General features: G+C 47.4%; 2 protein-coding genes across 3 annotated transcripts in view; one reads left to right on the plus strand and one right to left on the minus strand.

The window, feature by feature from the left end:
* On the minus strand, positions 1-15,570 carry RBM18 (RNA binding motif protein 18). Of its 2 annotated transcripts, none has more exons than XM_082209020.1 (6): positions 15,409-15,570; positions 11,677-11,804; positions 4,931-5,057; positions 3,767-3,853; positions 3,342-3,427; positions 1-825 (listed from the first exon to the last, which is right to left on the minus strand). In XM_082209020.1, exons 1-6 carry the CDS (start codon positions 15,553-15,555, stop codon positions 666-668), a joined length of 735 nt encoding a protein of 244 aa, XP_082065146.1. In that variant the 5' UTR covers positions 15,556-15,570; the 3' UTR covers positions 1-665. The 2 variants fall into 2 exon arrangements, with proteins under 2 accessions (XP_082065146.1, XP_082065147.1); XM_082209021.1 differs by lacking the exon at positions 15,409-15,570 and adding an exon at positions 15,251-15,373.
* Positions 15,543-26,966, plus strand: part of MRRF (mitochondrial ribosome recycling factor) — a 17,821-nt gene continuing 6,397 nt past the window's right edge. Inside the window, exons 1-5 of the mRNA XM_082209018.1 lie at positions 15,543-15,644; positions 17,748-17,944; positions 22,161-22,310; positions 23,739-23,857; positions 26,502-26,593. Coding sequence (XP_082065144.1) covers positions 17,764-17,944; positions 22,161-22,310; positions 23,739-23,857; positions 26,502-26,593 — 542 coding nt within the window. The 5' untranslated portion in view covers positions 15,543-15,644; positions 17,748-17,763. The remainder of the gene's footprint in view (positions 15,645-17,747; positions 17,945-22,160; positions 22,311-23,738; positions 23,858-26,501; positions 26,594-26,966) is intronic.

The raw sequence follows: 26,966 nt of genomic DNA on the forward strand, positions 1-26,966 counted from the left end.
TTTTGCTTCAAAAGGTGCACTTCGAAAGTCTGCATAAAGTTTATTCCTGTACAATCATTAGAAAGTTTTGATACATACACCCAGATGAGCTGACGTCGGCAGAAAACCCAGCACAGAAATCCCACCCCATTCTTGCCAGGATTCAGGGTTGTGTCCCCAAGGTGCCAGGCACAGGAGACACCCGGCTGGCTCAGCTGCAGACGTCACAGAATTCATCCCATGTTTAGATGCTTGTCAAAGATACTGTTTTCTAGCCTACTAGCTGCATCAGGATTCTGTATCTTCAGGCTGGAGAAATACAGCAGGAGTGTGTTTGGTGTGTCTGTGAGATAGAGTGAGAACTCACACATATATCTGGAGTCTTGATGCAGAACTAGCCAGAGGAGTAGATGCTTCAGGTTTTACTACTGAAAACAACCTTGGGTTCTTTACAGGTCTGGAGATGGTGTTGCAGTCCCCCACCATTGTCACCACCATCACCACCACCACCAACACCAGGAGAGGATTTGCTCCCACGTGCAAATGGAAGATGCAGGAGAAAGTTCTGAAAAGCCCAGGATGTCACACTCTATGGGGAGGCAATGAAGTCCCATCCAATACAGTCCGCCTTTCATCCTGGTGGACCTTTGTTAGTGCCAGAAAGGGACTTTGCCTCTGACAGCAAATCATCTCTTTGACTTCCAGGCTGCTTTGGAGTATGGGGCAATCCGTTTTTTGTCTGGTGGCTTAAAGTAGGAGTATGGCGCTGCCGGTGGGAACTCGGCATCCGGGTTCTCCGCCATCATCTTCAGCTTGGCCTCAATGGCTTTGATCTTCGTGCTGACACTGCGGAGGAAGCGAAGAGTAAATCTGGTTGAAACGTCAGCCTGTCTGTCCCGGGCCTTGGTTTAAAATCAGAATCTAATGTGGATGGGGGCTTAGAGCTGGAGAATCATGTAACTGTCATCATCATTATTACTGATTCATTCGTATCCTGCCTTTCCCCCCAAATTGGGACTCAAGGCAGCTTACCCAAATTAAAAACAACACAGATAAAATGTATAAAAGATAACAGTTAAAAAGGTATCAAGCTCTAGTAGAATTTTAAAAATATAAAAAACCCTATTAATATACAGAGAACAAAAAGAAAACAGCACTGTTAAAGCTCTTTCCTTTAAAAAGTGTCAGATCCCAAAGTCCTGCCAGAATAAAACTGTGAAGACCTGCTGGCCGAAAGCCAAGGAGGAGCCAGTCTAGCTTTAGGCAAGAAGATCCAAAGCTGTCTGGGGGCTGCCACCACTGAGAAGGCCTTCTTCCGTGTGTCCCCCCCCCCCACCAAGCATGCCTGTGAGGGTGGTGGGGAGAAGGGCCTCTCTTGAAAATCTCAGAGCATGGACAGGCTTTATGGGAGGATACAGTTCTTCAGACAGCCTGATCCTAAGCCCTAGCGGGCTTTCATAACCAGCATGAGTACTACGCACCTCTGGGAGCTTCAGAGTTGTTTTTCTTCAACGATAGTCTTTGCAAAACTACCTGATAAGCAGCTTCTGAAGCAAAGCGAGCTCTCAAAAACCAATTGGTATTCTGGTGCCAGAGAAGGGTGGGGTATTTAAAAAAGCAAAATGCTATATTGCAGCTAGTGCAGAACACTGTTGCCCACCTGCTGACAGGTACAGGGTGGTGAGAATACATTGTATGCCTGCTAATTTGTGGTTTCCAGGCCCAGATCTGGAACTCCAGGTGCACCCTATCCATTCACCAAACCTTTTCCCCAGGGGTGACCCAGCATGTGGCCTGGGGATCTGCCATGTATTCTGAATTTGTCTTATGAATGGAATTGCACTGCTGATTTGATGCTGTTGACCGCCATGGCATTCCTGCCCCCCGCCCCTGCTTAAAGATAGCGCTCCTGAAATTTTAAAAGAAGAAGAAATAATCTGAGGTGCTGTTTGGGGCATTACAAATCCTCATTCAGGAGCCAGGGCACCCTGCAGCCCTTTCTGTAAATATGTTTCTGCTAGACTGCAACGCCCATCACTCTTCACCACGCTGGCTGGGGCTGATGGGAGTTGAGTCTAAAATGCCTGAAGGGTCACAGATCCGCCCCCCCGCCTCTCCCACACACTACAGTGGTACCTCAGGTTAAGTACTTAATTCGTTCTGGAGGTCTGTTCTTAACCTGAAGACCACTTTAGCTAATGGGGCCTCCAGCTGCCGCCGCGCCGCCACTGCATGATTTCTATTCTCATCCTGAAGCAAAGTTCTTAACCCGAGGTACTATTTCTGGGTTAGTGGAGTCTGTAACCTAAAGCGTCTGTAACCTGAAGCATCTGTAACTCGAGGTACCACTGTAATGTTAAACTATTGCAATGCACTTTGTGGAAGGCTTTCCTGAGTTTTCTGCTGAAAGGCAGCAAAAAAATATTGTAGAAATGAACCAAAACTCACACCCAGAACTTGGATGCCCAGGGCCCAATGTAAAGCAGCCATCTGGATGCCAGCCTCATCTAGGACTATGGGGCTGGGTAAGGTTCGAATCTCTCCTTGGCTACAAAGCTCTTTGCCTCCCAGCCTAAGCTACTCTGCAGGGTTGCAGTGAGGATGAGGAGAGACAGCCAGGATCCCGTGGCACTGGATCCATAGTCCTGGATCCAAAGAGCTACCTCAGGTTCACCTGAATGGGATTTCTGATTCCAAACAAAGACACTGAGCACCCTCCCCACACACAATCTGGTATCAGATCACCAACTGGTTTAGAAAACCCAGTTAATTTCCACAGTGAATGGCCATGCAGTCGGGCAGGGGGTATGTAGTTTGCTGCTGCTGCTGTGGAAGCAGAAGTTCACAAGCCTAAAATGTATTTCATATAACTGACTTTTTATTTCTAGTCTTTGTATATAATATTGTTGTTTTATTGCTATGGCCGATGGCTGATGCAAATAAAGATTCATTCATTCAGAAGTTCACAATGTTGCCCTATGGAACAGAAGTGGGACTTGAAGCAGCAGGATGCGCTGGCAAGTTCAGGACTAAAATAAGGACTTCTTCACATAATGTTTAAAGTGTTCATAGCTTTAAAAGGGGTTTGCATATAAACTGATGGAGGATAAGGGTTTGTCCACATACAGTATGGAACCTCCATGTTCAAGGCAGTCTACCTCTGAATAGCAGTCACTGGTATTCAACAAGAAGTTCCTGGCTTGTGGGTTTCCCAGAGGGACCTGGATAGCTGCTGTGGGAAAGAGGCAGCTGGATATGGGTCTGATCCTGTAGGCCGCTTCTTAAGGTGTCTCCAGCTGAAGCTGCACCCCCCCCCAAATGCATACAGCATGTTGCAGACATGGTAAAAGCACAATTCTCACCTCAGATTAGACTGGGTTGGCTCTGAGCTGGATGAGGGTTCCAGGCTGATGGGAAGTATCTTTTCATTCTTGTTCTGATCATATCTCTGGGAAATTAGGGGTGTTGGTGGAAAGAGAAACAGCAGAAATTATTTGACAAGAAGGGAAACAGGCCCAACCCACAAACAAGCAAAAGGAATACTGTGGACGCTCAGGTTGCGATTCAGCGCTTCTGCGCATGCACAAAGTGCGATTTAGCACTTCTGCACATGCGCAGCCACTGAAATCCGGAAGTAACCTGTTCTGGTACTTCCGGGTTTTGGTGGTCCGCAACCCGAAAAAACACAACATGAAGCGCCTGTAACCCGAGTTATGACTGTACAGGGAGATTGGGGGGGGGCTGCCTGCTCTTCTCTGAATTGGGAAGACGGTCAGGTTCTGCTTACCTTGACCTGGGCATGAGCCCACCGCACCACCAGCTTTTTGGAGAGGGCTAGCTTGCCATTGAGGGACTGGATCGCCTGCTCAGCTTCCTGCAGGAGAAAAACACCGTCAAGGGATGAACCCCTTTCCCAGGGGCTTCAGCTGAATATTTCTGGGCAGTTACTACTCTGAGCAGCTAATGGGTAGTGCCAGGCTTTTGAGGGAGGTTTTCATTTCAAAAGGGGCTGTAGCATAGAATTTAAGGGGACAATAGGTGCCCAGGGGCAGAGTGACCTGCAGGATACACCAGACTTTTAATCTTCCCAGCTGCTCTTTGTAGACCCATCAAATTGTAAAGCTGGAATCATGGAACTGTAGAGCTGGAAAGGAACTCTGAGGATCATCTATTTCAACGCCCTGCAATGCAGGAATATGCAGCTGCCCCATACAGGGACCAAACCTGCAACCTGGGCATTATCAGCAACACACTCGAACCAATGGCCGTCTAGTCCAACCCCCGGCAATGCTCAGAAAGCTCCACTCAACACTTGAGTGCAGTTTGCAGAACCAGAACAGAAGGCAGTCAAGGAGTGTTTTTAAAACGACCAAGGCACCATTCCAAGACACACAGCAAATCTGTATCGCCTCCAATTTCCCCAAGGCAACCCTGCGGACAGAAAGGCCAGCAAAAAGAGATATAGCTCCGAGGGCAGGAAAAATTGCTATACGATGAAACTCCATTGGGGAGGCAGGAACAATAAAAGAATGTCTATGGAAACCCCCCCCAAAAAAAAAAGGTTTGTTGGGAGTTAAGCAAAACATCTGGAGCACCAGGTTGGGGAAGGATGTCCTACTACAGTCACCTGGCACAGCCAAGCCCACATCCCCACCAGAATCCTTAAAGCTTCGGAATGCTCTAAACTGAGTGATCCTCAGCTTTGGGGATGGGGACGCAGAACAGTGGCAGAGCCCTAGATTCAATCCACCTGCCTGCGTCCCTGGCGAGCCACCTTTCCTCAACCAGGTGTTCTGCAGATGTGGTTGGGACCCCAACTTCCACCAGCCCCAGCCACGGATGGTAATGTTGTAGTCCAGCAACATCCGGAGCGAACCAGGCTGGGGAAGCCTGGAATAGACACTGCTGGACTGGATGAGGCCATGGCCTGACTCAGGACAAACCAACCCACCTGCTTGGTTTCAAAGTTCACAAAGCAGTAGCCTCTGGGCTGCCCCTCCAACACGCCAGACTTGTGGAAAAGGAAGTCAAATTGCTTCACCTTGCCAAACTTCTGGAGGAGCTTGAGAAGGTGGTACCTGGAAGGAGGAGGGGGGGAGAGAAGGCAAGATGATGACCTCTGTTGGTTAAGAGGGCTTGAGTGAAAAAGGAAGGAGGACAAACCCCTAGGCCAACTCAGTTCAAGCAGCTCCCAGCTTGTTGCTTGGGAATGGAAAAAAAATGAAGTTGTGCCCAGTATGTGTGTGTGTGTGTGTGTGTGTGTGTGTGTGACCAAGGGGATTTAATTAGTTAGTTCTATGTCCTGCTTGACTGCAGAACCTCAAAGCGGTTCAGAAAAAGAATGAAACAGTAAGATTATTAGTAAAAACAATCAAAGCATTAAAAAAAATTAAAACTAGCAATAAATGAAAAATGCATTGGCATTATAAATATATAAATATCTAAACAGCAATGTTTTAGCAGATACCGAAAAGAGTGAAGGTGCCTGCCTGTTATCAACAGGCAGGGAGTTCCAGAGCGTAGGTGCCTCCACACCAAAAGATTGATTTCTCACTAGTCTTATGTGCCAACTGTAAGTGCCAGTTCTTACAGACAGAAGCAGTCGAGTGGGCATATACAGGGTAAGGCGATGTTGCAGGTAATCTGTTCCCAAGTTATTAAGGGCTTTGTATACAGATGAGTGAGAGCTGAGGACCGTTCTGAGGGTGGGCAGTTCACACGGTCCAAGGCTGCTGTGGCCTTCAGCTGCCAAATTCAATGCAGTGACCTTGTAGACACACGGTGCCAGGCAGTTCTCTGAAGCCCAGTACAAGGAAGGACATTCCAGGAACTGAAGCGATCTCCCAGGCCAGGTTGCTACAGATGTGTTCCTGGAACAGGAAGGAAACAAGGGCCAACTCAGTTTGCCCTGGCCCAAGAAGACCCTAATGAAGTGGTGGAAGGAAAACAGCCGCTGGGTCTTATGGTGTGGACAGGTAGTCCTCACACTTTCCTTGAGGTGGTGTGGCTGGAGAGGATATGATGGAGGCAGAAAGCAAAATCTATCCAAAAAGCCCTTTTAACAAAGCCAGAAAAGTACTGGTGACTTTTTCTTCTTCGTTTAAAACTTTGGAGAGTTGTTGCTCCCAAACGTTTTGGGGCCACTACCCTATTGGTTCCATAATCTTGGTCCCCATAAAAAGCATTGTTCAGAACACTGTCCTCGCCTGAAAACACAAACACCTTTTGCCACTTGGCCAAGAGAAGCACACACCTAGCTCTCTCCTTTAGCAAGTCCTGTTGGGGTGTCTCATTTAAATGCATGTTTGTGCGGCTGTGCGTCAACCTTGATTTCATCAGGATTCACCGCGCATCTTTCCCTGCGGTGTCTCCACTGAGCACAGCTGGAAAGCGATGAAGCCTCAGGGACATCGAGCTTAAATGATATGCCGGATTTTGCTGGGTTGGTGAGAAATGCTGAACTGAAAACAATTTAGAATAGCACCGCAGTGTTCATACATGGCCAAAGATAGCAACGTCCCTCTCCACCCTGATGTTCATTTCACACAGGGATTTCTCAAGTTGGCAGAGACAGGGTTGTCCACATGAGAGAGGAAGAGATGGTCAGGAAACTGAATCCTGAACACTGAAGTGGAAGCCCTGGAACCCTGGCCTTGCCAAGGCAAGATGAGCCAAAAACAGAAAGAATATGAGGAGCTGTAGGTCAATGATAGGGTCCTTCCAAAGGTTGCTGGACTCCTACTCCCATCAGCCCCAATGAGCATCCTCCACAAACCTACCTTGGAGCTAGCCCCACTGAACTCAGAAGCTTCATTCTGAGTAGACTTGCATAGGATTAGGCTGTTAAGTACATAAACTACTGGTACTCTTGAAAGCAGCCAGGGAGCCTACAAATGTGGCATATTCACAGATGGGCCATCAAATAAGCCAAAGGATGTTCTGGGCCTGAACCCTAATAATTAATACCAGCCTGTTGTTCTTTAACCTGTTGCCTTCGGTTTTTCTGTTGTTATTGGTATTGCATAGGTGTTGGTGTTACTATAATTTTTAGCATGTGATGTTTAAGTGAAAAGTTATACACACACACACACACACACACTTATTGATCTATGGAGAAACTGGATGCTGGCTCTGCTTATGTCTGAGCTGAGCTGCATTTTGAGCTCTCCTTCTGCACATGGGCCTTTGCGCTCTGTGGAGTTTGCTGTCCAACAGGAACTGCCTGCTACAGCAGTGTAATTTTCTTTGCTCCCTTTGGAGAAAACATAAAAACCACCTGTTATGTTTCTGTGTGTGGCTATATTCTGTGTAGTTTACCCAAATGTCGCACTCTAGCTCATTATTCTGAAACCACATACACACACAAACTGGAAGCTGATCACAGAGGCATTAACTAGCACTCAGTTCCCTTGAGTCACAAGAAGACAGTTTCCTGGATTCATCACCAGCCTGGAATTCTGCATTTCTCCCTCATCTTCCAGTTTTTTCTTCCAGTATTTCTGAATGCAAGGAATTATTAAAGAGGCCCAGAAAGAGTTTGTGAGCAACTGGAGAGCTGCATTGTGAAGAAGGAACAAGAAGCGAGGCTGTTGGAAATTCCTGGAGCATCTTGATGGGCTACCTGGGACGAGGCAGGGGAAGGGGAAGGTCACAGCTCTGCTGCGGGCTGCAGCCAGGTCCCCATTCCTACTTCCTGTCATCCAAGGCAAGTGTGGGACAGCCCGTCCAAACCCCGCTTCCTTTTCCGTCAGTCTTCCTCCTGGCACCCTAAGAGCTATTCAAACACTGAGTCAAGGCTTCCTCTGAACAATGCTGTCCCAAGGATACAGGGAATGGTCCTAGCCACATGCTAAAGCCATTAAGGCTGGGAATCCTGCCCCACTGGGAACCAGCAAGCTGTTGTTAGAAGATGCTGTTTGCTGAGCAAAGCTTATCAGGATGGATCTCAATGCAGCAGGCAGAGCTGTGGCGTAGCTGTGCCTTTTCGAAGGCACCCCCCCCAAAAAAATTGAGGCAGCGGCTAAAACACAATGCTCTATCTAAAAGATAGTAACATGCACTCCTATGTAAGAAGGGCATTTTGCAAGGGGCAAACTATGGCATCAATGCAACTTTGGTAACAACCATAACCCTCCCAAATGGAAGTCAGTGCAGTTTAAGCAAGGTAGGCTGGAAATGAAGGGGAGCGCTTTGGGTTCTTTGCAGTAAATAAGCAAAGGACTGTTGACTCACAGTTGTTTAACAAGAGCATAAACAAAAATGCCTCCACCACTTTTCTGAAAGAGAAAAAAAGCTTAGGGGAAAAACCTGGAGTGGATTTGTGTGTGGAAGGGCTAAGGGCTGAGCTCTAGTATTGAAAACAAATCCCTAGTCCTGAGCATGTGTGGCCATAGACAGGAATATTGCCCCCACTTCCAAGTGCCTGTGTCCTTGTCCCCCCATGCTCCCAGCCTTCCTTTTTCACCAATCTCTGGTCAGTGGACTACAACATGTGTGTGTGTTGGAAGAGGGGGGTGGCAGGCCTTAATTTGAACTTAGGAACTGAAACAAATATTTAGAATACTGGACAGAAGCAGGCTAGGAACAGCAACTAACATCCCACTCCAGACAGTGGTTTTGGTGCCGTTTCAGCCAAAAATGCAATGGAGTCTAGCTGTCCAAAGTTCCTCCTCCTCTCTCCCCTCACCCTCTGCTACTCCCCACTTGTAAAATAGAAATAGGGACGCGGGTGGTGCTGTGGTCTAAACCACTGAGCCTAGGGCTTGCCAATCGGAAGGTCGGTGGTTCAAATCCCCGCAACGGGATGAGCTCCCGTTGTTTGGTCCCAGCTCCTGCCAACAGTTCCCATCATCCCTAGCTAGCAGGGCCAGTGGTCAGGGATGATAGGAGTTGCAGTCCAACAACATCTGGGGACCCAAGGTTGAGAAAAGCTGCTCTTAGTGTTTCCTCTTAGGCGCTTACTTTCAACATGTGAGCAGGTTTTGCTGCTAAAGGAGCACTGGCATGTCTGGAGATAGGAAACACATACATAGGCAACTTTGGAAAAGAAAATTATGAATTAATAGAGAAGTTTATCAGTGGCTGGTAATCTTAAAAGCTAAATGGAACCTCTTTGTTCAGAGGCAGTCTACATCTAAATACTAATGGCCGGATGACAATAGCAGACCCTGTGGTGGATTTCCCAGGGGCATCTTGTTTGGCTGCAGAGAGCAGGTATTAGATGGACCTACATTCTGATCCAGGAGCCAGGTTCTTCTTATGTTCTAGTGGGAGGGCATTTTCTGGATGTCCACAGGGGTCAACAAGCACCTGACAAAGGCAAGGTTTGAAGCTAAGCACCCCACCTTTTCTAAGTCCAAGCTCCCTTAACAATTCACTCAACACTGCTGACTCTGGAGCCCCAGATCTACAGATGCTTCAAAACGTCAGATTTTACAAGGTCAGGCAAATGAACTTCAGTTCCTAGATGCTGCGGTCAGAATTTTCAGGGAAAGAAAACTGTCTTGGATGTTCCCTGCCTTGTAAGGTATATGAAAAACAAAACAAAAAAAACCCCCAACAAAACATGGAATGCCTCTGTTTGGCCAAGTACAGAACCTGAAATCCCTAAGGGGCAGGTCAACCAGGCCTAACATGTACTTTTCTCCTTGCACACCTCCTGGGCCTTTAATTCCCACCCCCAACTTTCCAAACGGGCCCTTCCCCAAAAGGCCCAGGCAGCCTGTCAATTGAGCAGTGCTCACAATTACTCACCCCCAAGAAGCCACAGCAATATAAACACTGGGCAAAAAATGGTAATTAATGCAAAAACTGAGAAGAGGCCAGCCAGTGCAGCGCTGAATGAGTCGCCTGAAGAGGGCATTACGTTAATGATGGACTCCACTTAGAGGTACGATTATGAGTGCTGCCGGGCTGAAAGGAACAGCACTTGGAACAAAAACCTCAAGGCACTTCCCGAAACACAAGAAGCCGGGCAAAAATTGCTTCCACAGCTGAGAGGCCCACAATATCCGGGCGATAAAACAAGAACAGCTACTTGGAATGCATAAATTGGAGATTGTTTTGTAAAGTGTGTTGCGGGGGTGGGGTGGGGAGAGGAAAGACGGCCACCAGAACCCCTGGCCCGGCACATCTAATATCCCTCTGAGCAATCAAGCTCTCCTCCCTCGGCGTTTAATTGCCCCACTTCAACTTGCTCAAATGTGTTAGCACGCAATTTAAACGCGCTAATCATTTGGAGGCCAAGGGAATGTCAAATGCACACACTTAAAGCGTTCGCCGCCACCAGAAATGGGACTGGGGTGTGCACACAGCTGCGATTATTAGAGAAGCAGCTCGGAGGAAGCCCGAAGGGGCTTGGGCCAACGGAGTTTCTCTCAAGGCACTGTCAGCCACCAGGCCTCGCCACAGTCACAAAGGTTGACCCAACTACACTTGGTAAGCAAGTTACAGCCGTTCCTAGATCAAGTTAGCTGGATCTCAGTTGTCCATGCACTGCTAACCTTATGGCTGGATTACTGAGATGTGCTCTATTGTGAGGCTACACTTGGGGGCTGGTCTGGACGCTGCAGCTGGTGCAGAGCATGGCGGCTAGGTTGATTGTGGGAGCAAACAACTGCCAGCATATAACACCTTGCACTCAGGATTTGCACTGGCTGCCAATTTACTGCTGGGCCAAGTTGAAGGTTTTGGTACTAGCATGCAAGTCCCTATACAGCTCAGGACCAAGTTACTCAACAGACTGACTTATCGCTTATGCACCCAATAGTTCACTGCAGTCCATGGAAGAGTCTCTCCTGCAAATTCCAAAGATCTCAGACGCCCACTCCACAGTAACTTGGAGCAGGGCTTTTTAGTAGCTCCTTTGTGCTGTAGAATAGCACTCCTGTTCAAGATACAACAGGTGCACACTTTCTGGAAACAGCTAGAGACATTTTTGTTTCAACTGGTTTTCCTAGCTGGATGAATGGGTGTTTACCACCAACGTTAGTATTTTAGTCTTGTTGGTTTTGTGTTTTTAAACTGCTTTTAATTATTTTGTATAACTTGCCTTGAGATGGCAGTTTAGAAGACAACCAATAAATTAATTATGGTGCTGGAGGAGACTCTTGAGAGTCCCATGGACTGCAAGAAGATCAAACCTCTCCATTCTTAAGGAAATCAGCCCTGAGTGCTCACTGGAAGGACAGATTCTGAAGCTGAGGCTCCAAGACTTTGGCCACCTCATGAGAAGAGAAGACTCCCTGGAAAAGACCCTGATGCTGGGAAAGATGGAGGGCACAATGAGAAGGGGACGACAGGGGACTAGATGGTTGGACAGTGTTCTCGAAGCTACCAGCATGAGTTTGGCCAAACTGCGGGAGGCAGTGGAAGACAGGAGTGCCTGGCGTGCTCCGGTCCAGGGGGTCACAAAGAGTCAGACACGACTAAACAACTAAACAACAAATAAATTAACTGTAATGATGAGGATGATAATCCCCTAGACTCAGCCATTGGGATAACAAATATGTAGGTAAAATTGGCACAGTGGACAGGAATTAAACAGAAAATTAAATGCTAGCAGAAGCCGAATTCAAATAGCAGCAAAACAGAAACGATGGCGTGTTTTCTTTTTCTTTTCTTTTTTGAGAACCCCCTTCCTTTCCTGCCACTCAAAAGCTAAATCCCAAGCCCCTCCCTTCCTTGCCCCTCACTCACTCTGTAATTTTGGGGTCGAGGTTTCCGATCCACAAGCGATGTCCATCCTGCAGGGCCCCTTCGGACAGGATAGATGCATTCTCCAAGCGCAGGCTCTGCGTGGGAGGCACTGCGGTCGCCATCCGCACCTGGGGAGGTGGAGAGACAACGAGGAGAGTGCGTTTGGTGGGGTGAAATTGAAAAAGGAAGAGGTTGTACGCCCAGCAAGATTATCAGAATTATGAGAAAAACCTTCTCAATTATGATCTCTTGCTGATACAGTGGTGCCCCGCAAGACGAATGCCTCGCAAGACGGAAAACTCGCTAGACGAAAGAGTTTTCCGTTTTGGAGGTGCTTCGCAAAACAAATCTCCTATGGGCTTGCTTCACAAGACGAAAATGTCTTGCGAGTTCCTGCGGTTTTTTTTTCCTTTCCCCCCCTTTTTCTAAGCCGCTAAACCGCTTATCAGCTGATCCGATAAGCCGATAAGCCGCTAAAAGCGCTAATCCGTCAATGGGCTTGCTTCGCAAGATGAAAAAACCGCTAGACGAAGAGAATCACAGAACGGATTCTTTTCGTCTTGCGAGGCACCACTGTATTTAGAGTTTCACTTCTGAATCTGCTCCCTATGCCAAAGTCTAGCCCCAGGAAACATCACTGCAAACTTGGGTCTCCATATGTTTTTGAACTACAATTCTCATCATCCCTGACCACTTGTACTGCTAGCTAGGGGTGATAGGGGTTGTAGCCCAAAAACAGCTGGACCCAAGTTTGGGAAACCCTGCTCTAAACCATAGCACCACCACTTCCTCGTACCAGCAATTTAGGGATAATGATGTTGATGGCAGTTATGATGATACAGCAGACTGTTATTGTACACAGTGCTGGTATGCTGATCTTTAAAGCCTGCGTAAAGCCCTCCTGATGTCACTGAACTGCAATTGCCATCATTGCTACCAGAGCTGACGGGATCAGCAGTAAAAAAAAAAAAACATCTGGAGAGCCACAGGTTGCTCATTCCTACTTTAAAGGCACCTGTAGTTTACATCCAGGTAACAAAGGCTAAACACTCCTATCCACACTTAACCTGGGAGTAAGAGCCATTCAGTTTACCAGGACATTTTTCTAAGTAGACACGTAGAAGATTTCACTGAAAAGGATTATCTATTTGTTTTCCTTTCCTTTGTGTTATGACTTGCTAGTGTTGTTTTCTTTCTTAGGTTTCAGTAATAAAATTTATTTAAAATAAAATAAAAATTATTGCCTATGCCCACAAATCTACCCAAATGCCCAGGTTGTCCTTGAGTCCCATCAGTGGGTGCCTCTCCCTATAGAGGTGCAACAGGCACCAACCAACCAACCAACCAACCAACCAGAGAAGGGTCTTCTTAGTTGTGAGGAGCCATCTGTGAAACGCCCCCCCCCCCCCGGAGCAGCTTGCCTGCTGCTGCGGTCTAATGCTCCATAACATAACATTTTTAAAATAATCAAAAACTCAAATAAAGAAAGAAATGTCTGTTTAGCATCAGGTGAATCCTTTACTTAAGTATATCTGTTACTTGCATTGTTAGATTGGGGAGACCACATTGATTTTATCTGTGCTCCTCTGTTATTCATTATTATTACAGTGGTACCTCGGGTTAAGTACTTAATTCGTTCCGGAGGTCCCTTCTTAACCTGAAATTGTTCTTAACCTGAAGCACCACTTTAGCTAATGGGGCCTCCTACTGCCACTGCGCTGCCAGAGCACGATTTCTGTTCTCATCCTGAAGGAAAGTTCTTAACCCAAGGTACTATTTCTGGGTTAGTGGAGTCTGTAACCTGAAGCGTATGTAACCCGAGGTACCACTGTATTTGTTAACTATGCACAGTTCTCCTTTAAGAATTGTTTTGTAAGCCACCCTGGAAATTGTCAGAGACTGAAAAGGTGGAGAATGAAAGGCCTTAAATTTATATAGCAGCAGGCAAAACCAGAGCTGGCAACAGGACCTGCCATCCTTGTTGTCAGGGCCTCTAGCTCTAGGTAATTTTAATCTATTTAATCTATTTTAACTTTGGTATGTTTTGAATTGCGGTTGTAAATTTTTCATGATTTTCTTATTTTCTCTTTTTGTAAACCGCTTTGATGGTTTTTTAAACAATCAAGTGGTACGCAAATTTCATGAAATAAATACATACATACATAGCTTGCCAGGATCTAGCAAGACCCAACATGGATGCCAGCCTTGGGCCTCATATTCCTGCCCTACTCACTTCACAAAGCAGTCTTAGCAGCACCAGGTAGCTAGATGTAGTGACATTTTTAAATTTCCACAATGCGAGTAGCCGGCTGTCACTCTGAAGCACTGTGAGAAATTAAAAGGGTGGCAACCAAGGAATAAATGGCCTCGGTCCAGTATATCTGAAGGAGCGTCTCCACCCCCATCGTTCTGCCCGGACGCTGAGGTCCAGGGCCGAGGGCCTTCTGGCGGTTCCCTCATTGCGAGAAGCAAAGCTACAGGGCACCAGGCAGAGGGCCTTCTCGGTGGTGGCACCCGCCCTGTGGAATGCCCTCCCACCAGATGTCAAAGAGAACAATAACTACCAGACTTTTAGAAGACATCTGAAGGCAGCCCTATTCAGGGAAGCTTTTAATGTTTAACAGACCACTGTATTTTAATACTTTGTTGGAAGCCGCCCAGGGTGGCTGGGAAGCCAGATTGGCGGGGCATAAATAAGAAACTATTATTATTATTATTATTATGCCAAAGGACACTTGCATCTAAGGCCCCCTCAGACATGGAGCCAGCCCCAGGAAAAGCTTCAAGGGAGCTTACATTTAAAAACAGACAACCTCAGGAAACACCAGGGTAAAGAAATGTGAAAAGCGGCAGGGCTGGTCCAAGCCATTTTGGCACCCGCAGTCTCCTTGTCAGAGGGATTGGAACTCTACATCAGGAACAGGGGGTAGGGAGTGAAGATCATCATTGGGAATGAAGATCTACATGTGATGTGTGTCCTGGAGGTCAGATCTGCTGCTCCTGTGGATCCTGCCACCCAAGGCAGTCGCCTCACCTTTCCTCACGGGAGAGCTGGCCCTAACTGGGGGAGGGCAAAGGTGATTACTATGGATCACAGCGGTTGCATGGCCTGTAGAGTTGGAAGGGACCCCTAAGGGTCATCTGGTCCAACCCCCTTGCAGTGCAGGAATCTCAACTAGATCATATGTGAACTGATGGCCATCCAACCTCTGCTGAAAATCCTCCAAGGAAGTTTTTAATCTTGATTACAGCTGAGGAAATGAAAAGCAAGAGAGGGAGATGCAGGCCGAACTCTTTAAACGGGGAGGCTGGTCTCAAAGCGAAGAGTCAAGCATTCTCTCCCTCACTCGAAGGGCTGCTGCCAGTCAGTGCCAGCAACGTTGGGAAGCGGCCTGGCCAGGTGAACAGAAGGCCGCTTCCCAGCCTTGTCTTCCAGCTGAGAGGGGCTGCAAGGGCGGGGGGGGGGTGTGTCTCCTTTTTTATATACTTTATCTTCGGTTCTTCTTTGTCTGTCTCTGCCTGTGCCTCTGCGAGGCGCCCGCCGCCCAGCTCCCTCGCTCTCCGCCTAGCCCGCCTCGCTGGGTTGTTGTGCGGGGGACGAGGGAGGCCCCGCGCGCCGCCTGAGGTCTCCGGCGGAAGGGCCGGTTAAAAAAAGCGACAGGGTCACCCTCTGGGCATGTGCAGAGCGCTGACACGCCCTGACGGGCGCGGCCCCCTGGGCGTCACACTCACCGGCATCCCCTCAGCGCGACTCTCTTCCTCTCCGCTCCCCGCGCGCTCCGGCTGCGGCGTCACCGGTCCGCGCCGAGAAACGTCACGACGCTCCGCCGACGTCATCGGCGCGCGCAAAGAGTGGGCGGGGGGAGGGCCCGACGTCATCGACCCGCGCCGGCGTTGGCGCTCACTTCCATCCACACCTCCGACGAGGAGACTCTCGGGTTGGCGGAGCGGCGGCGGAGGAGCGAAGCGTAGGCTTGGGAAAGGGCGGGGGTCCGAAGGGAATGCGCCGAAAGCGGGGGCGGCGGCGGGCGGGGCCTGCGGGAAGGGGCAGGGCTTGGCTGGCCAAGCATGCTGACTAAGGAAGGGGGCGGGGCTTCTGTTTTCGGTGTGTTGGGGCGGGGCTTGTAGGCTCTGGGGGCGGGGCTGGTGGGCGGGTCTTGTTTGGGGGCGGGGCTTGGGGTTGGGGTTCTCCTATGGAGGTGGGACCTTGGGATTGGGACCCTTGACTGACTTATAGCTCCTGGCCATAGCTGTCAACTTTCGGATTTGAAAATAAGGGATCAGCAGCCTCAAAAATAAGGGACCAGAGGCCTCACCTGTCCCGGGGACAGTCTACGGGGTATCTAACAATCCGGGATAGCAGCGGGAAGCAGCAAAGGGATAAGGGAATTTCCAGCAAAAAAAGGGAAGGTTGACAGCTATGCTCCTGGCTATGTCAGGGTCATAAAAGCCCATTACTGCCACGATCACCACAGAAGGGGTGACTCCAAAGGACCTCATCCCTTTTGGAGCCGCAAGGGCACTATTCCCTCCTATTATTATTATTATTATTATTATATTATTTATTAAATTAGCATACTGCCCATCTCACAATATCTCACAGATCTCACAGTATAAAGATACCTTAAAATACAAAATAAAACCAGAAAGTACGTAATAAAAACAAGTACAAGAACAAACCAGTAATCCCCTCTCACACGCACAGACACATTTAAAAGGATATGGAATGTTAATCAGTCCAAGGCCTGGTTGCAGAGAAACACCTTCGCCTGGCGCCAAAAGATGTATAATGAAGGTACCAGGCGAGTCTCCCTGAGGAGAGCGTTACACAAATGGGGAGCGACTGCACAGAAGGCCTGTTCTTATGTTTCCACCCTCTGGACCTCTCATGGAGGGAGCACACGGAGAAGGCCCTCAGGTTATGATTGCAGGGTCTGGATAGGTTCATATGGAGAGAGGTGGTCCTTGAGGTATTGCAGTCCTGAGCTATTTAAGGCTTTATAGACTAAAACCAGCACTTTGAATTGGACTTGGAGACTAATTGGCACCCAGTGCAGTTGGGCCAAGTGTATTATGCTGAAACTATCTTGCCCCAGTGAGCAGGCTATCCCTGTCCAGCCCGGGCGCAGCTGAGCCATTCTATTCACTTCAGCCCCAATTCTGCAGGAGATAGGATAGTGTGTAGTGCCTAAAGTGCATGTGTGAACTGTTTCATATGAAAATGTCTTCAGATAGCTTCAGAGTGAGAGTCTGTAACTGGCAGAAGGCTGGCCCCTGGTGGGTGTGAGACATGGCAGGGAATAGAATCATAGAATCATAGAGTTGGAAGAGACCACAAGGGCCATCGAGTCCAACCCCCTGCCAAGCAGGAATAGGTGTGCTCTAGTGTGACAGTGGCCAGGTGGCTTCTGTGGACTTGAGTAATGCTGTTCCCAATTCTGTCAGATGCTATCTGGGATAAGTGGTTGTGGTAGATTTTGTTGGTGGACTTGTGTTGTCTGCATAATATGGGAGGAGTTTGGGGAAGGAGGCAGTGGCGTAGCGTGGATTGCCAGCGCCTGTAGCCATGCAGAGTTGGGAGTTGGTGGAAGGGAAACAGGCAGAGTACGCATGCGCATTCCACCGGAGAAGCCATTTCCAAAGGAGCCCAGGGACGGAAGCATGCAGCTGTATTGCGGCAGCACCAGTTGTTGAAATTTTCTGCTCCTTGCAATTTTGTGCCTGGAGCAACCACCCTGTGGCCCCCCCATGGTACGCTACTGGAAGGGTAGGAGGAGAGATATAGCTGTAGAAAGGTGATAGGTCGCAGTGGAAGATGGGGTTAAGGTTATTTACGTCTTGTTCCTTGCTCCCACCTCGCCCACAGATTGGTCCCTAGTTGTTCATCTTGGGGCATCTGTACAATGCCAGCAGAAAAAAACACAATTTTAAACACCAAACAACTCTGAAATATCCAGCACAGAAAAGCTACCAGCCCAGCACACTCATTAACCAACAATGTAACTGAACGAAAACCCGCCTCACCTATTATTTACTTGCCTTTTTAAGAATTAATGGTTCTTTCCAGGCAGCTTTCAACAGGACGACATGGCTGGGCCTCTGAGATGCCTCTGGCAGTTGCCTCCCCTACTGCGTTACTCCACTTTGGGGACTGCAAAGCCATCCCTGCAGGCCCCTCTGAGGGGCCTTTTGCTGCATGGCTGCCTGGATAACTGGGCCCACCCACAGACGTTGCAGGCCAGGCACCTCGCTACCAAGAAAGCCAAAGGTGAGAAAGGGAGTCTGTGGACCCGAACTTTCCCCAATTATGCGTTTTCTACCGATCACCCCATCCTGGTGCCTTGAGAGTGGGTGGGAGGTCCCACTACTCCCTACTCAACGGGAGTGGTGGCAAGATTGAAGCAGTTGTATTATTGATTGATCAGTTACAGATAGGTAGCCGTGTTGGTCTGCCATAGTCAAAATAAAAAAATTCCTTCCAGTAGCACCTTAAAGACCAACTAAGTTAGTTCTTGGTATGAGCTTTTGTGTGCATGCACACTTCTTCAGATACACACTGAAGAAGTGTATCTGAAGAAGTGTGCATGCACACGAAAGCTCATACCAAGAACTAACTTAGTTGGTCTTTAAGGTGCTACTGGAAGGAATTTTTTTATTTTGACTATTGATTGATCAGTTATTGTTATTTTTTATTAGGCCTGTCGCTTTTTTGCAGAGAAGTTTCCAAGGGACTTAAAACGTATTAAAAAACAGAAACGTTGTAATATTGACATGTTCATGGAAAAACACGTGCAGCTTGTAAAAAATGTATAGCTAAGACAGGTAAATAATGTTTTTATTCATCTTTTATGGTAAAGAACAGACATTTTGAGAAAACAATTGTTACAACAGTAAACAACAAATAATATCCTGATAAAGTTACAGACTTTTGTCATGCTGTGTAATAAAGTTTCATTTGATGACTCCCAAGAGATCACACCACATTTTCCCAAGAGTGTTAGGTGGATTCCTGCCACAGTCTGAACCATTTGTGTATTCAATAAATATCTTCCATATGTTATAAAAGGAATAGGGATTCTTTTTGCCCTTTGCCACTTGACTTTGTCATTTATCAGCCAGTGCTGTTGACCATACTCTTGTATACCAAGAATAGATGTTAAGCCCAATGCCAGTTTTCCAACATCTGACTACCTCCATATAGACAGCTGTCAATAGAAAGGCTAAGAGGTCATCATTAGGGTGGGATTGTAAGCCCAAGTCGTGCTACTGCAGGAGACATTTCAACTGTTTTGCTATATATCAAGCTTATTTCTTTGAAGACAGCACTCGAGAAAGGTTTGATGATATCACTACACCACCACATATGGAAATATGTACCTTTGACTGCGCATCCTTGACTGACTTCCTTAGATTTTCAGGATAGCCACATCATTGTCGCGTCACTTGTGCAGGAGTTTTAATAAGGATTCCCTGATTTTTGCAGAAACTTATTTCAACAGCCATCCAGTTCTCGCTGGAATTTGCACTTCTAGGTCCATTTCCCATGGCATTTTTGGGTATAATAGATTGCCATATTCTAGTGTTATTGTTGTTGTTTAGTCGTTTAGTTGTGTCCGACTCATCGTGACCCCATGGACCAGAGCACGCCAGGCACTTCTGTCTTCCACTGCCTCCTGCAGTTTGCTCAGACTCATGTTTGCAGCTTCGAAGACACTATCCAACCATCTCGTCCTCTGTCGTCCTCTTCTCCTTGTGCCCTCCATCTTTCCCAACATCAGGGTCTTTTCCAGGGAGTCTTCTCTTCTCATGAGGTGGCCAAAGTATCGGAGCCTCAGTTTCAGGATCTGTCCTTCCAGTGAGCACTCATGGCTGATTTCCTTCAGAATGGAGAGGTTTGATCTTCTTGCAGTCCATGGGACTCTCAAGAGTCTCCTCCAGCACCATAATTCAAAAGCACCAATTCTTCAGCGATCAGCCTTCTTTGTGGTCCAGTTCTCACTTCCATGCATCACTACTGGGAAAACCATAGCTTTTACTATATGGACCTTTGTTAGCAAGGTGATGTCTCTGCTTTTTAAGATGCTGTCTAGGTTTGTCATTGCTTTTCTCCCAAGAAGCAGGCGTCTCTTAATTTCGTGGCTGCTGTCACCATCTGCAGTGATCATGGAGCCCAAGAAATTAAAATCTCTCATGGCCTAGTGTTATTAGAGCTTTATAAATTGGAGGAAGCCATGCCCCTAGAGAATGAAGAGAGGTTAACAAAGAATCTTAACAGCTGATCGAAATGGTACCATGACTATTTAAGGTTTGGTATGTCATCTTTCTTACTTTGCAAGCAAGGGCTTTGTTGGTGTTAGGAAGCTGAGCTAGGTGGTCCCTTGGCCTGAGCTCACAAAGCAGTCCTTGTATTTTGTGAACCAGAGGTGGAGAGCGTGTGGCTCTCCGTGTGCCGCTCCCAGCACAGCCAGTGGGCACACATGATGGGAACTGGTGTTCCAGCAGTGCCCAGAGAGACACAGATCCCCACCCTTCCTTTAAGCGCACTCTTTTCGCATGCTGACTGAAGAATTCTGTGCAACCCAGGGTTTGCTACGCATCAGGAATGTTTGCTTGCACAAGCGCCAATGAAACGAACAGGAGCTGTATAAAAACACAGCTATGCTCCTGCTGGCGCTTCCGTTAGGAAACTGTTTTCGCGTAGTAGTAGTAGTAGGGGCTAACCAGGTCTGCCTCCTCCGCCTCAAGTGTCCTCTGGCTGTTCTGTCAGGCTGTCTCAGCGGGAGAGATGGGAAGCAGAAGGTTCGTTTCATCAGCTTTGCTGGAGGCCCAGCTCCACAGGGCACCTGCCCCTGAACTCTTGTCAGCTGCTCTTTATAAGAAATGGTGCCTGATATTCCTGCCTCCCACCCACTTCCCTGCCCCTTTCGTCTTTTTTAGAATGTAAGAATGCAGGGGCCGGGACTGCCTTGTTTTAACTGATGGTATTTAAGCCACTTTGGGGCTTCTTTTTTAGCTGAAGAACTGGTTGCAAATACTCTAAATCAGTGGTTCTCAAAGGCAGGAGAGGATGGCAGGTGTGATGCCAAGATTCAAGGACAATCAAAGAAACATTTAAACATTCCGGTATAGTATAGTATAGTATAGTATAGTATAGTATAGTATAGTATAGTATAGTACAGTACAGTACAGTGGTACCTCAGGTTACATATGCTTCAGGTTACATACACTTTATGTTACAGACTCTGCTAACCCAGAAATAGTACCTCAGGTTAAGAACTTTGCTTTAGGATGAGAACAGAAATCGTGCAATGGCAGTGGGAGGCCCCATTAGCTAAATTGGTGCTTCAGGTTAAGAACAGTTTCAGGTTAAGTACAGACCTCCGGAACGAATTAAGTACTTAACCTGTGGTACCACAGTATAGTATAGTATAGTATAGTATAGTATAGTATAGTATAGTATAGTATAGTATAGTATAGTGGTACCTCGGGTTACATATGCTTCAGGTTACAGACTCCACTAACCCAGAAATAGTACCTCGGGTTAAGAACTTTGCTTCAGGATAAGAACAGAAATCGTGCAGCGGCAGCAGGAGGCCCATTAGCTAAAGTGGTGCTTCAGGTTAAGAACAGACCTCCAGAACGAATTAAGTACTTAACCTGAGGTACCACTGTATAGTATAGTACAGAAATGGGGGGGGGGGGGAATACAACCAAAAACAGTATCCATGCCTCTCTTAAAGAGCCTTGGCTATTCTACAGATCTCCACGACATATTGTTGTGAACAGGGATTTTCGACGCTGACAAATAAAGTGGTACGTCGGGTTAAGTACTTAATTCGTTCTGGAGGTCCATTCTTAACCTGAAACTGTTCTTAACCTGAGGTACCACTTTAGCTAATGGGACCTCCTACTGCTGCTGCGCCGCTGGAGCATGATTTCTGTTCTCATCCTGAAGCGAAGCAAAGTTCTTAACCCGAGGCATTATTTCTGGGTTAGTGGAGTCTGTAACCTGAAGCGGATGTAACCTGAAGCGGATGTAACCCGAGGTACTACTGTATGAAAGGTTAGAAAAAAGAAAGGCTTCTTTGTATTGATGAGGAGACAAGATTTTGTTTGGTCTTTGTCTAAAATAAATGAGATTAGCCGGCAAAAGCCAAGTTACACCTCACTGTGAGTTTGTATACACACTTAAGATACATATGCAAGAGGCTTATTTATATTTTGGGAATGGTTTATGTTCTTATGTAGCTACACTGTTTTATACTTCTTGGAGGTCCCACGATCATATTATAAAGTAGTTGTGTTCTATGTTATAACTCAAGCACTGCTAGGAATTGTTTCTTCTTGTTTTCCAATGCATTTCTTACCAATATAAAATTCAGTGTGTTGCAAGCAAACTTTCATTCTGAAAGTGTGGCCCAGAGGAAAAAAGTTTGAGAACCACTTCTCTGAATAAATAAACAGCCTTGCTTGTGCTTCTCCAGCTAAAGGGAAAGGCGGGGCACGTGTGAACATCAACACCTCTCTTGTTGAGGAGATCATTGGCTTGGATGAGGTGAATGAGAAAATGCATTCTGTGGTCAAAACCCTGCAGGAGGATTTCAACAAAAACCTGAGCATCCGCACCTCGCCAGGTAAGTCGCTTCAGCAGGTTTGCAGCACCTGCTCTGAAGCAGCAGCCCCCAGCTTCCCCACATTGCCATCCCTACATCTCAGAGCTCTTCTCCAGACACAATAATTGATGGCTGCCTTGCGATTCTTAACAAAAGTGCTTTGCTTGCCCTGAGCTTGACCAGGAAGCATCCCTTCCTGCTAATAGCTTCCTGCAGGCAGTCATTGCAGAGTGGGAGATGTCAGAAGCATCTAAGCGAACCATTTGCAGATGTGATGACGAGGAGAATTGTCAGCTACCAGCATGGCAGGAAAGGGGCAATTGCCACTAAATTAGCCTCTTGGAAATTGCCCTCAAGATGTGGGGAGGACCAGAATTATCTTGACGGACTGGCACCTTTGGCTTAAAACGGGGTTCTTCTGTAGTGAAGGAAGGGCATCCCCTTCCTACGAACTTATATTGGTAAGCACCAATGTTTGCAGGCCGCGAGCGCAATCCTCGCCTCACTGATTTGATGGAGTTGCCGTTTCATAAGAAGAGCTTGGCTGAATTATGACGTCAAGCAGCGTGGCTTTACTTTCGTCCATTCGTTTCAGTGGGGCTGCTCTGAAAAGACTTTAGTTGTACACATCCCTTAGATCCACTTAACATTTTAGAGTGGTTAATTGGTTAAAAGGTTGGCATTCGTGTAAATTAGTTCCTTAGCCGCTGGTCTCTTTTAGCAAGGTAGGGAAGAACAGCAGCCTACCTCGCATATAAAAATGGAATAAAATGAGAAGGAGCTGGTAGTCGGACATTGGGGTGGAGAAAGTAGCTAGTCAGAAAACACTGTCTCCATCGGAACAACCCCCTCCTCAGTTCAGGGGTGGGGACCTTTTTTGGACAAGTGTTGGGCTTTGGTTGCCTTCATCACACTGTTCTGCTGTTCTGCTACTGTTGGTTTATTTATAAATATATTTGCATACTGCTCTATCGTTTAAAAAACATCAAAGCCATTTACAGCAACAAAAGCATAAAGCCATGCAGCAAAACACTGAAAAGGCCATAGAAACATTGTGTGTGTTGGCCTTTAGATAGCTTAGTCCAGGAGACCTCCAGCTTTGGAGACAGAACTGTGGTGATGCCTCCTGCTTCCCTGGGTGGACGTGTGTGTATATGTATACGTATACGTATATGTATATGTACATGTACATGTAAGAGTACAAACCCCCTGACTTTCACATGGTGGGAATGCAGCCTGCTGTTCAAAGGGAGGAGTCAAATAATTTCCCTGCTCCCTTTTGCCTGTCTCTCCACCCACCCATTCACATCGCATAGCCCTTGCAATGGAAAAGGTTGACCACCCCAAGCATGGAACTGCATGACGTTTGGGCTGTTTCCACGCTGTCTTTGCTTCCACCAGCACCCAGATGCTGACATGGCTTTGGCGTCAATGTCCCTCTTGTTCCAGGCGCTCTGGACCACATCACTGTTGCCACCAAGGATGGGAAGTTTCCCTTAAGCCATCTTGGGCAGATCTCCCTGAAATCCCCTCAGCTCATCCTTGTCAACATGAGCAGCTTTCCAGAGGTACGTGGACAACCCTTGATGGACTTCTGCATGGTTGGCTCTTGGAGTGATTGAGAACTGCATGAGCCAGAAAGGAGACTAAACTAAGGTAGCTGTGAATTCCCCAGGTGACCCCAGGAGCTGAAGGGGCCAGGGACAATCCCAGCATACCCAGGTAGGACTGGGAGAGTTCCTTGCCTGAAGCCCAGAAGAGCCATTGCTGCCAGTCAGTGTAGACAGTACTGAGTTAGATGGACCCAGCATAAGGCAGCTTCCTATGTTCTCACCCTGAAATGAAGGCTTAACGGCCATCGCAGCTGATGTTATTCATCTTGCCTTTCCCACACTGTGGACATTTAGAGTTGTAAGCTCCTTGTGGGCAGAGACTTCTTTTGGTGCCATGCTTTGACAACAATGAGAAACATGTGAACTGCCTTGTCAGCACTGGAGCATCTCTGTAATTCTGCAAGCTTTCCTGTTCCCAAGGGTCAGAGAACCATAGGCTTGTAGAGTTGGAAGGGACCCAAAAGTCAATCTAGTCCAGCCCCTGCAGTGCAGGAGTCAAGGCCCCCATCCTCCATGACCCTAAAGCTTGCTGTGGATTCAGCAGGGACCCTATTTCTTCCCACCACCCCTTCTTTTGTCTTTTTGTCTCTTTTTCCTCCAAGAGTGAGTAATGCTGGCAGGGGCTCATGCGAGTTGTAGTCCAAAGACTCACTGGAAAAGACTGGAGGAGAGGGCTAGATGGAGCTACAATTTGACCCCGCCTAAGGCAGCTTCAGGGATGCAGGTAGCGCTGTGGGTTAAACCACAGAGCCTAGGGCATGCCGATCAGAAGGTCGGCGGTTCGAATCCCCGCCACGGGGTGAGCTCCCGTTGCTCGGTCCCAGCTCCTGCCAACCTAGCAGTTCGAAAGCACATCAAAGTGCAAGTAGATAAATAGGCACCACTCCAGCGGGAAGGTAAACGGCGTTTCCGTGCGCTGCTCTGGTTCGCCAGAAGCGGCTTAGTCATGCTGGCCATGTTACCCGGAAGCTGTACGCTGGCTTCCTCGGCCAATAAAGCGAGATGAGCGCCACAACCCCAGAGTCGGCCAGATGTCTAGGTGGTTACTGCAAAAACTGTGGAGCTATATGGGGTGAACAGGATTTCCAGCGACTAGGTTTGATGCCGGTGCTCTTCATGATGTTTGCTTTTCCCTTGACTAACAAAACCAAAATAAATTATGCAGGCAGGAGAGGTGGGTTGCTTTTTTAAAAGAGAATGAACAAACTGACAACCCGTGTGTGTGAGAGTAGAACAGACAAAAAACCCCACTGCTTTTCAGTCAACCTGGCATCATTTTATTACATTCGCAACATCAATAGAACAGTCACAGTCCTTTGGCAACTTGTGGGATTATACCTTTGTTGAAAAACTGAAATGGCTCAGAAGTTCAAGGTAATTAAATAGACTATTGGTGCTTCTGGTGGTGGGTAGGGCTGGGAAATATATCAATATAGCATCCAAAACCTGTTTGAAGTCCATATTGTTAAATCGGTTTCATAATTTTTGACCTGGCAATATATTGCAAATCGTGTGTGTGTGTTTGCTATGCAAAAATTCCGTACAGGAAAAACCATGAAACCAGCCACTGCCTCTACATAGATCATGACGTCTGAAATAAGAATGGAGCTATCAGTATATCATGATGTTTAGCTGGTGATATATCACAGTGTTGAAAACCAGATATCACCCAGCCCTGGTGGTGGATTACTGTTCGATATTGACTGTTGCTTGTAAAAATAAATGAAAACAAATAAAAGTTGTGGTGGGGGGGAGGATAATAATTTAGACAGGTTTCTTCCTTTGGCACAAATTATGCAGGGTGTAGAATACAGATTTTGAAGTTCAGTATGTAGACTGCCTGGGCGCAGCACAGTGTGTGTGCATGTATTTTAAAAATAGCCCCCCAAAACGCCAAAGCCGCCCCCTCCACATTGCCTGTCAAAGGGGCTGTGTGCCTTGTCTCATCCCTGCCTGCCTCCCAGCTCTGGCTACAGATGGGGCTGGCAGCTTTCAGATCCTGCCTGAAAATCCACAGCTGTGAAAAACAGGCCTTGTGCTAATCCCCGTTATTTTCACACTTGCCTATGGTTGCAATGTGGAACGAGTTAAAATGATTTAACTCTCGCCTCTAAGCTCCTGCTGCATGAGATCTTTGGCACGCAGAGTCAGACCCTGGAATCTTTCATCTGCTTTTGGCCTATGTCTTGCAAAGTCCAGAGTCTCCTTCCACCAGCATCCCCTTGGGAATTCACCTAAAAAAAAAAAATCTGTATTGCCTCAAACCATCAAAATGGTTTTAGTTTTCCACTTTTGGTTTTCTTCCTCCCTTCCTTAGCTGCTGATCCCCCCCCTCCTTGCCCTCCCCCCACAGCCACTTCACTGATACCTCAATACTGGGGATGAGGGAGGGACTGCAGTTTGCAATCCAGTTTTGATCAAAGGGGCTTGCGCTGTTGTAACTTCCTGGTTTTGCTGGTAAGCGAACTAAATGTTTCCATGTTCTGTCAAGATGGATTGCTTCCATTGATGGAGAGCTCCGGCATTTGGTAATAATTATTTGCTAATTCCCTCCGCCTTTTTTATCTCAGGGTGGTTTTTTCATTTTTGTTTTTTGCAGAGCGCAGCTGCAGCTATCAAGGCGATCCGAGAGAGCGGAATGAACCTGAACCCGGAAGCAGATGGCCTGATCATTCGCGTGCCTGTTCCTATGTAAGCAACCACAACAGCCGTCTCTCTTGATTTGGCGACCACAGTGGGGGAATGCGATAGCGCTGGCTGGCTTTCCTGGGCAACCCTAGCTTTGCACCCTGGATTTCTTTTATGGAGTTGAGGGGATTAGCTGAAGGAGTGTTTTCTATCATGTAAACCTCCCCCTGTGTTGATGTTCTCTGGGTTCCTCACACTACCATTTGCAGCCCAAGCGATTGGAGAGAAGCCTTTCTCAGCAGCGGCACCCAAACAAGGAGGTTGGTGCCAGCTCCAGATTCAGCATGCCTTTGGGCAAGGTGGTCTCTGTGAATCCCCTTCCTCAAGGGAGTCCGTCTCTTGCTGTGCTGTCCAGGACACAGTGAGGTCCTTTCCC

Source organism: Podarcis vaucheri (genome assembly GCF_965113315.1).
Source record: "Podarcis vaucheri genome assembly, chromosome: Z".
Classification (NCBI taxonomy): Eukaryota; Metazoa; Chordata; class Lepidosauria; order Squamata; family Lacertidae; genus Podarcis; species Podarcis vaucheri.

Excerpts from the sequence above, each read along its gene's own strand:
- RBM18 (XM_082209020.1), bottom strand. The coding sequence starts at position 15,555 with ATGACGTCGGGCCCTCCCCCCGCCCACTCTTTGCGCGCGCCGATGACG. Across the intron at positions 5,058-11,676 it reads CTCGACCCCAAAATTACAGA|GTACCACCTTCTCAAGCTCC; the intron begins GTGAGTGAGGGG and ends TCCTCCTTCCAG. Across the intron at positions 3,428-3,766 it reads GGGCTCATGCCCAGGTCAAG|AGATATGATCAGAACAAGAA; the intron begins GTAAGCAGAACC and ends CTAATTTCCCAG.